General features: G+C 40.5%; 1 protein-coding gene across 1 annotated transcript in view; it reads right to left on the bottom strand.

Annotated features, from left to right (window-relative positions):
* Nucleotides 1–10,558, bottom strand: part of PTPN3 (protein tyrosine phosphatase, non-receptor type 3) — a 114,740-nt gene that overhangs the window by 46,426 nt on the left and 57,756 nt on the right. Inside the window, exons 8-12 of the mRNA XM_008579420.1 lie at nucleotides 10,178–10,298; nucleotides 8,951–9,038; nucleotides 5,921–6,009; nucleotides 2,246–2,309; nucleotides 391–563 (exon numbers count right to left, since the gene is read on the bottom strand). Of these exons, the coding sequence (XP_008577642.1) occupies nucleotides 391–563; nucleotides 2,246–2,309; nucleotides 5,921–6,009; nucleotides 8,951–9,038; nucleotides 10,178–10,298 (535 nt within the window). The remainder of the gene's footprint in view (nucleotides 1–390; nucleotides 564–2,245; nucleotides 2,310–5,920; nucleotides 6,010–8,950; nucleotides 9,039–10,177; nucleotides 10,299–10,558) is intronic.

The following is a 10,558-nucleotide window of genomic DNA, read 5'->3' as shown; positions in this document are numbered from 1 at the left end:
AAAAAAAAAAAAAAAAAAAAAAAAAAAAAAAAAAAAAAAAAAAAAAAAAAAAAAAAACAATTTTGGAAACAAATGATTTAGAAATAATAAGAATGACTTGATGAACAATTTCTGCTATCTCTTTTACTTAGAAGGCAGTCTTAGAACAAAGAAATAAAACAAATACAAACTACATGGTTATTTTATTCAGAGAATAAATAAAAATTTTAAAATTCATATGATATATATATTTAAATAAATTAATTTTACTATGCTAGTCATTAAATATTTTGAATATCATTCCTGTGCATAACAGTCTCTTCTTTTGTCCGAGGATGTCCATTACCCAGCGGTGACCAGGACACGTTTATATCTACTCTAGGGTGGATAGTATCCTTAAAGCATACTCACTTTTTGGGGTTCCTAGAGCCCAGGGTCCAGTATTGAGACAGAACATTCTTTTCCTGAGGTAGTAGCTTCTTTGCCTGAAAGAATGTATGGTGCTCGACACAGGATTTCCACAAGTTTTTGCAAGATCGGTAATTTAACATGTTGAAGGCCACAATATGTTCCCTGGATTCAGTCTGGGCAGAAGAACAGGAGAGATTTCATCTGCACAGATGTAGGAGAGCAAGGTCTCACAAACATTTTACCCACATCAGTGGTAACCAGGGAAGATGCAAAAGACAGCAGGAAACTGGCTTCCAAATGCCTTGGCCACAAACTGGCGTGACAGGAATATTCAAGAGCAGGATTTGTTAATCATCTTTAAGAATGTGGCAATAAAGATGACCAGAATCTACTCTTTAACATCATTTGTGGTTCTTCATGAAAACTTTTATTTTGAATCGGCTTACATTTCTAGGTTGGATATATTTGGAACACCCAGATAAGGACTGTCCGATATGTTCCTTTTAAAATTTAGCTCTGGGAACATCTTTCTGAAGAAATACTCTTTCACCTTTCAGACAATAGCAGTTCTATAATCCTCCAGGTTTTTCTTTGCTTTCCATAAAGCACAGAATTAAATACAGTGCTCATACGAGGGGGTCTTTAAAAAGTTCGTGGAAAGGTTCTTACTACCTTTTAATTCCATTTTCAAAAAACGGAATTAAAAAACTTTTTGAAGTACACTCGTATATAATAATCGTTTTAATCATTTGCTTTACCTTCATCCTGCAAGAGTTTAGGTTTTCTGTTTTCATGTTAAACTGCCATCTTAAGCACTTTTGTGACAATCTGAATCTTACTCTGGGGGGTCAGGAGCCCCAGATTCTAGCTTTAGCTTGCTCTGAGTTTTACTGTTTCCATTTCTAACAGTTCATTTCTATGTGGGGCCATTTTAAGCACATATTATCTTTGAAAAATTAGGAAATGGACATAGTGACAGTAAGTGAAAAATATGTAGCATAACAAGATGGAAAGAGCAGGTGCCTCAGATTCATCATGATCTGGCTCAAATTTCAGCCCCCCACCTGCCAGCTGTGGGAGCCTTTGTTTCCTCATCTCCGAGTCCTGCTTCTCGATGTGGACAAGCAGAGCAAATTCCCTAGAATGCTGGGGACTCCTTCTGAGACACACATACAAGGCCATCACGCATTTTATACAAATGGGACAGGACTGACCTTGTTCACATTTGTTACTACTCTGTGGTGGGCTCTCTGCCAGGTGCTCTGACCAATGTTCTTTTATTTAATCCTCACAATTCCCTGAGCAGTGGACATCATTGCATTTCTGGAAACAAGGTAACTTGGGCTAGGAGAGGTTAAGTAACTTGCCCAGCCGGTAAGTGGAAGGGCCAGGATCTAAACTGTCTCTGACTCCAAAAGAAGTTGATTCTCTGACTAGATAAGCAGAGTGAATCATACAGAGAACCCCTGGATCCTTTGGGCCCTCGCTCCACTATGCCCCACTCTTTCTTCTCTGTTATATATATACGGCAAATTGCCTTCAACCCCTGAAGAATGAAGAGTTGAAGTAACTTAAAAACACATGAGGGCCGGCCCGGTGGTGCACTCGGTAGAGGGCGGCGCTTGGGAGCGCAGTGGCGCTCCTGCCTAGGGTTCGGATCCCATATAGAGACCGGTCCGCTCACTGGTTGAGCGCAATGCGGGCGCGACACCGAGGGTTGAGATCTCGTTGCCGGTCATGGTGCGGGTGCGACACCAAGGGTTGCAATCCCATTACCGGTCACGAAAAAAGACAAAAAGGAAAAAAAAAAAAAAAAAAAAAAACACAAAACAATGCAAGCATAGATGTAACTCACCTGTTTTTGTCGCTGATGTATAAAGAATTTTTTCCTTTTGAAAGAAATTTTGAGAATGTTCACCCTGCAAAAAATTAAACAAAACACAGACAGAGCACATCAGGGAACCACCAGGAGGTAGCTGACGCCTCTTAAGGTGTGTCTTCTATACTGTGATCCTGGTGATGTGGGGTTCTTGGCTCCCTAGAGTTCACTTCGCTGTAGAAATGACGGCAGCCTGATTGCCTCAGCCAGGCACCAAGTAGCTAACTGAAGCTGAGCGTCACATAAGGGCCACTGGATTACAATGTGGCTTTTAAATAACAAGAAACATGGGCCACGTGCTCTTTGCTATAAGCTTCTTTTGTGACACTGCAGCTCTGCGCAAGCTGGTGTCTGCATGGGGAAGACAGCAGAGAGCAGTGTGGAGCAGCAGAGAGCAGACCTGGGTCCTTATCCCAGCTCCATTACTCATCAGCCACATATCAAGTAGCCTGTTTATCGTGTGCATAACAGTAGAACTATTTTTTTTATAGACCAGGCTGCTACTAAGAGCTTTACAAACATCCCCTCAATTAAGCTTTGCAATCCTGAAAAGTAAGTATTGTTATACCGAGTTTTCATATGAGGAAACTGAGGCTCAGAGGCATCATGCAAGCACTCAAGATCATTCAACCAGCACTTGGAGCCCGGATCTGAGCCCGGGTCTCACCCCATTCCAAAGCCAGTGCTCTAAAGCCCTGTGCTGGGATGTCCTCTGAAGTGTGGCAGCAACACTGCCTTTCTCATAGAGCTGCCTCGTGAAGACTCAAGTGTTTCAGGCATGTCGAGTCCTAGCATGATGCTTGACACGTGGCAGGCCCTCAATATCTGATCCTTTAATTAAAATTTATTAAAGAGATCATTTTTTTCCCTCCTTTTTTTGGGGCAGCATAGGGATTAAACCCTGGTGTTATCAGTACAATGCTCTAACCAACTAAGCTAATCAGCTGGCCCTAAAGAGATCACTTTTTAAATCAACTTAATTCATTTATGTGAAACTACTGTAAGCCATACAAGGGAGGCACATTTCCCCACTGGAATCTTTATTTCTGAAACACTTGGAGACAATAAAGGAATTCTACTATTCTCTAGAACCACATGAAGACCTTGGTAGAGCATTCTACAACAGAGAGGCTGGGTAGGTAAGGTGAAAGTTTACACGTGTGACATTTCCCCAGTTGGATCAGCAATAATATATCCCTATATTACTGCCAAAGTCCTTACCGCCCTTCACTCACTCATAAGGAAAGAAAACTGTACTGAGTGCCTAGATGTACTAAGTCCTGTGCCAGGCCCCGCGGACAGAGTGAACGAAATAGTGGGCACTGCCATCTGGAAACTTCTAATCTAATGGGGGAGACAGGTACCTAGTAAATAATGATACACATAACTCACTCTAATTGTGACCATTGCAGGCAGGAAAATCTAGCATCCACAAGACTACTAGGGACTGAGTCTGTGCTCCTATGGCCTGTGAGGCCCTACTGATCCAGCCTCTCTCCCACCACTCCCCACACCACACCATGCTTCAGCCTGACCCACCCACCTCCTCTTTCCTCACTACGCCGTGTTCTCTCTTGTCTCTGGACCTACGCTCACTCTGCACCTTCTCTCTAGAATTCATTCCCTTGGGCCAAAGCTCTGCTGGTCTTCAGATCCTGTTAGTGTTCACCTCAGTAGGCTCAGGGCCCTTCCGGCGTCCTGCCTTCTTGGGTGCTTGACCATGTACCCCACTAACCACACTGGCGTCACCATTTGGTGCTGGCCTTCTTGCTGGTCTCTGAGGTTTTCACCAGAGGCAGGGGCCAGGCCTCAACAGGAGTCAGTTTGATGCTGAAAGACGAGGGATAATTCGGCATGCCTGTGGGCAAGCTGGGGTTGCGGGTGTTGGAGTCTCTGCAGGCTCTGCAGAAAAGGCTTCTACTGACAAAGCTACTTCTCCTGACCACGCTTCCTGCTTCTCTCCTGAAGTGTCCTCATGGGACTCACATCTTCCCTGAAATGTGATGGACCAGCCCCTCTTTGTGAGGGCTTAGGAGGTTCAACCACAGGCAAAGCCGGACCCAGGTGGCTTGAGGCCTGTGGCATCTGGGGGAAACCCAAAGCATTCAGATGGGCTTGGCAAGGGAAAATGAGCCCTGTGCGCACTGTTCCCTCTGCTTAGCCTGATCCTGGTCCTGAGCAGGAGAGAGAGCTGGCCAGGCCACACCCCAAATAGCCAAACCAAGGCTGGGGTCTCCTGCTTCCTGTGAGAGGCTTTTAATAGATACGAGGAGAAAAAAAGATGGAGAGAAGACCCCGGTATCTGTTATATTGATTTTATTGTGAAACTGAATAGGGCTGACATTTTTTTTGTTTTTGTTTTGGAAAACAGACACATTGTAAACTTAATTGAAAAATCAGTGTCCATAACTGTGTATCCTATTTAAGGATTTTCCCGTTAATATAATTTTTAAGGGTGGAACAAAAGTATATAGGCTGTGGAGTTAGACTCTCAGGGTGTGAATTTCACCTACGCCAATTATTAGCTGTGTGACCCTGGACAAGTTCTTACTTAACTTCCTTGTACTTTACTTTCCTCCTCTGTAACACTGAGGATAAAACAAGGTCTTTTTCAGGTTCAAATGCAATAAAGCAAACATGTAGTTATATAACTTGGACAGAGTAAACATTCAGTAATGATTACTGCTATTGTTATTATTACCTCTATAATTTTATTTATTTATAGTTTTTTTTCTATTATAAATAACACTGTGATGAACATCTGTGTGTCTTACTTAATAAAGTTCTATGTTGCCAAGTTGAGGAACAGATTTAGACCCAATGGTCAAACTCCATGGGGCACATATCTGGCACCAAATCTTCTCTTACTCCTTTCCCTGACTTCTTTCCTTGCTGCTACCGTTTTGCCAAACATCATTTTTTTTTTACATTTTTGTACTTTTCCTTCTGCATCTCCCACTGCCTGCAGCACTCACTCTCCTCAACCTACTTGGGAAATTTGTCCCACCCCCATTCTGTATACCATCATACTATCCTCTATGAAGATGGTACTATTTTGGTGTTGTCTCCCCTGAAAAAAGCTTCTTGTTGCCTGGCACTTTAAATTCAAACTTCTCTCCAAAAATCAGCTCAACCCACAAATAACATGTGACAGCTGACCTACACAAGTTTTCTCTTCCTACCAGGCCCATGAGCTCCTAGGGCGAGCACTCAGTTGCTCATGTGTTTGGATCTTCTTAGGGTTAAGAACAGAGCAGGATACTTGGTAAAAGTCCAATTAATAACTGAAGAACAGAACTGAAAATACAGTTCCTGCCCAGAGCAAGCTCTTCTCTGAATTCTGGCCAATGTGCTTCCCAGGAAGGATTGCTTAACTCCAAGATCTACCTCATGCCATTCTATCCACGATGTTTCCACACAGAATCCCAAACCATAATGTGACTGGGGGGGAAGGAACGCTAGCAAAAACAAAACTCCTAATTTTCCTAAATATTAAATCTGAAACAAATTCAGAGGCCAGAGGTTAAAACTTAGGGGAAAATCTCTACCCCTTCTTTAGAAATAAAAGTTTAAAACTAGAGGTAACATTACTTTTGTTCAGCATATATTTAAAGCATGACTCAGAAAATAACTAGAACTGTTTGCACTTACCAAGGATAGAAACTTGTGCAAATGTATTTTCGGTATACAGCAATGCCCGCAGAAGCAATTCCAATCATTAGATCTAAATTGTGCAGATCCTGTAAAAAGGAAGATCTCAGATTCACAGCATGTTAGAGTCATGCGTATGCCCTCTGGTAACTTTCAAGCACCCATGTTTTATAAATACCAGTATGTATAAGCTCCAAAGGGGAAAATGTTGCTGAAAACAGGCAAAAATCCCCACTTAACTGATACTTAAGATCCAAGGACACAGCACCAAATTCTTCTAAAGTGAACACACACTGAGTGTCAGTAACACCTGGTTTAGAAAGTTACCAGATAAGCCCACTCATTCCACAGAATCAGTTAAATGAACATTCAGTTTTACAATTTCGGCCATCAGCATTAGATAGCCATGTTAAAATCAGACAGGCCTCACCTGCTACACAGCTTTATACTAATCTCTACTCCCATACTGAAAAGGCTTTAGCTATTACAATATGATGATGAAAATTTCAAAGTGTAGAACTGTTGATATGAAATCCAATTAAGAAATAAAGGTTGCTTATAAATCCAATGCAGCCCCCATTTACTAAGAGCCTATGCTAGGCATTGCTACAGACAATGAAGATACACAAGGAAGACACAGCGACTACAAGCAGTTTTAAATCCACTTGAGAACGAGATGAGTATAAGTAAATAAAATTTAAAATAAAACAGTTCCTTCCCTTGAGTCACTGATATTTCTATTTCGCCAATCAGATACTCATAATTACAAAGAAGGGGCAGTATCTCAGTTACAACTGACTGTGAACCTTTGGTCTACCACTTACTAGCTATGTTATCTTGGGCTTCTGAGCCTCAATTTTTTTTTTAAAAAGATTACGGAACCTACCTCAAAGAGTTTTTAATAGAGAATGTAAATAATTTTATTAGAAGAATTAAGAATTTTATTAGAGAGTATAAATAAAGAACCTAGAACAGGGCTCGGCATATGGAGATTTTAGAATAGGTCTTGGTATGTGGTAGGTATAATAAACGCTCATTCCCTCTGGCTGTGGGACAAATCATTTATGAACAACAATATGAACATAGGGAGTTAGGGAAACTGGACAAGAAAAACAGTGCTGAGACAGAGGACGGTCAGAGTATTCACTATGGGCACCTAAATGAAATCACATGCTTAAAGCAAAACCAAATTTGCATAATGTAGAACAAATAAGGTTGCATTTAAACATGATACCTATTCATGATATTATATTTATATATTTATTTAATATGTTTATATTAAATTATGTTACTTTAACATAATATTTCACAAAATAAGGAAATATCAAGCAGGTGGGACAGAAGAACAAATTAGCAAATGAAATAAAAATAGAGTAAATAAGGAAATGAATGAATGGTCTGGGTGGGCCAGAGACCTGGGTCTCAAATCTCCTGATTCTGTGGTCTTTCAATACACACCTCAACCCCTGTGTCACAGACAGTTACTGGTCACTCTAAATTCCCATGGCCAAACCCACATTACCCACCTCCCCTCGTAGGAGGCAGGGCCATGTGGTGAGTTCTGACCAACGTGCTCTGCAGAAGTGGTATGTGTCTCTTCCCTGCAAAGCATTTAAGAGCTGGTGTGCCCTCTACTTCTCTTTCCTGTGACAAGCAGGAGGCCATGTGGGAAGATGGTGAAGCCACAAGATGGGAAGCAGCCTAGACTGCCAGGTTACTGCACAAAGGGGGGCTGCCTGGAGAGACACCCGGACCCAACGCAGACTTTGAGTTATTGAAAAATAAACTTTGCAGTATCAAGCTTGAGATTATAATCCAACCTCCTCAGATACCCTGGGGATCTCAGCACTGAAGGTAGCCACCTGGCCTCATAACCCTTGAGGGTCATTTCCTTGAAAGTTCTGGGGGTGGGCAGAGCACAGATCAACTCAAGTTGATATAAAGTCCTACTTCAGCACTGAATAAAGTTCTCCAAAACACTCTAGCAAAGATAAAGTACTATTTGCAAATGGAATAAACATTAGTGGTTAAGTCCTAAAGTTGATATTTTATCTATTACATTTTTCCTACTTTATTATCTATGTCATAACTTGTCTAACTCAAAGGACTGTAGGGGACTGACATGAGATAAAAATAAAACTTTCTATAAACTGCAAAAATATTATATAGATTTAAATTCTGGTGATTTATTTAACCTCTATGAGCCTCATCTGTAAGATAGGGATGATTAGAATACTGATTTTACAAGGTTTCCATAATCCTAAAATGAGAACTTAGGGTCTCATATGAAATCATCTGGAGCAAAGGCTAGTACATAGTAGGTTTTCAGTTAATATTAGCTTCCTTCTGGATATGATGTGGGCCAATTACAGGTAGAAAAGCTAACACTTAACAAAGGTCCCAAAGCACATAAGTCGTGGAGTATTAGTTTCTCTATCTGTAAAATGGGAATAATGATAATACTTACCTCATGGCATTCCCACAAGAAATAAAGTAAGTAATACACTGGTACATAGAAATTGCTCAGTAGATGACTGATATTAGTCAATTCTATTAGAACAGTCACAACCAATTTAAAAGATTTACTGATTTTCAGTCATACCACCATAATTAAAAAAAACCCAAAAAACTACCATATTTGAGCAACTACTTCTAATTTGAGCAGTTCTTGGGATTAAGTAGTATAAACCTTGGCTCACTAAACTTTCACTTGGAAAATGAACATATACACATATTTTTGCCTCTTCAACCATAATATAGAACAGTTTTATAAAATGGTCTTACAAAAATTACTCATTTCTAGTCCCCCGGAACCTTCAGAAGGAAAAAGTCTTCAAGTACAAAGGCAAACACAAAAAAACCAATAAGGTAAATGACCAACATAATTCAATGTTATTTAGTAAACCTTCCAAATATCTTTAAAAAGGTCTTGTTAAAATGGAAAGAAATGATTTTATTAAAAACTTACACACTTTCAGAGAGTAAGATAAAAAAATAATTTCTTAACCAAAACATGACAAGGACACATACCCTACCACCGTGCAGTTCCACTCCGTAGAAGTCGAGGGTCCGTGCTATGTTGATATAGCAAGATTCTGCTTCTGACTGCTTTAGCCCACTACAGAAAAAAAGAGAAAATGCAGAGTTATATAGAGGATATTAACTTCAATTTTTAAAAATTAAAAAAAAAATGTAGAAAACTTGATAACATTCCTCTAAGGTTATGCTTTGTTATTAATCTTAAATAATCTAACGCTAAATTCTACGAAACCAGGTTTTTCAGCTTGTCCATTGAATTTGACTTCATGTAGCCTTCTCATTTTTTATTAAACAATACTTCCCATTTAGTGGGCTCTTAATATTAAGAGGGAGAAGACTGTCACCTTTTGGAATGCCCACCCTACTTATTCCAAGTTACTTAACAGGTAATCTTTAGGTCTTTCTGCCTCTATTTTTTTTAGGAGTAGCCTCAAACTTCCCAATGCCACTGGCCCTATACTATTTTAGGACACTGACTTCTGCCCAGGGAGTAATTCTGGGAGAGAGGCTTGGCAGCGCCTTCTTAAAAGGTATGCTGCTTGCCTGGCCTTTGTTTTTCTCGCTTTCCCAAAAAGTCTGAAGTCCTTCAGAGCTGACGTTCTTGATCAGGGTGGCCCTTATATGACCTGGACTGAACAGCTGCCACTGTAGCTTTGAATAAAATGAGGAAAGGGAAAACAGGGACAGAATTGGGCACAGGTGCTAGAGCTGAAGTTCGTCCCGAGGCAGCTGCTGAAGGCCAGTGCTCCCGACTTGGAAGTAAGGCATTTTTCTTAAACTGAACATGGGAAGGGCTTGGGATTCACCTAGCCTGCCAGCACTTAATGCCCACCTGTCTGTCTATTTAACAATACCTGAAAGAATGGCCCATTTTATTCAATGTGGCAAACTGCTAAAAGGTTTACCTGACAGGGTCAATTTGTGGCACAGTCAGATTTCAAAATGGGCATTTTCTTCAGGAATTAACCAATTTCAATGACATCCTAAAAAGGAACACAGCAGCCACCACCCTAAACTCTTACTGGATTTTACACTTTTCAGAAATGCTAGTCATGCCAAATATACCTGCCACCATTACAGCTCAAAGGTTCAAAAACCCGATGTCTTAAAAGAGGATCCACAAGCAAGAGGAAGAGGTTGCATCAAACACCAGGATATGATGTCTGAAAATACCCGACCTAAGTTCCCAAAATAGGCCACCCCGGGTCCCTCTCTCACCTGTGCTGCTCATGGAGCGATTCCACCTTTGTTAAAAAGTCATCGTTTTGATCTGGTATAAACTGACTATCGGAAAGATAGCCTGTATGATGTATGGAAGAATTATAGTCTCCAAAATGAGCTATTAAGACAGAATGAGGGGAGAATCATAATTAGTTTTGCCTTCTCAAAAATGTATGTATTTACAGTCATCTATAGCATTACAAGAAAAAGTTGGAAATATTCTCCTGATAAGTTCTGCCACCAAAGGAACTAGAGCTTCACATTAACTCCAGACTCCACAATTTTTTTTTTTTTTTTTTTTTTTTTTTTTTTTTTTTTTTTTCCCTGTCCGGCCACGGATCGCAACCCCCAGTGTTGCCCCCCCACCCGGCCGGGGGC

This window comes from Galeopterus variegatus, unplaced genomic scaffold, assembly GCF_000696425.1.
Source record: "Galeopterus variegatus unplaced genomic scaffold, G_variegatus-3.0.2 Scaffold1881, whole genome shotgun sequence".
Lineage (NCBI taxonomy): Eukaryota > Metazoa > Chordata > Mammalia > Dermoptera > Cynocephalidae > Galeopterus > Galeopterus variegatus.
The sequence above is the reverse complement of the archived record's forward strand: the minus strand, read 5'-3'. Positions and strand labels throughout refer to the sequence as shown.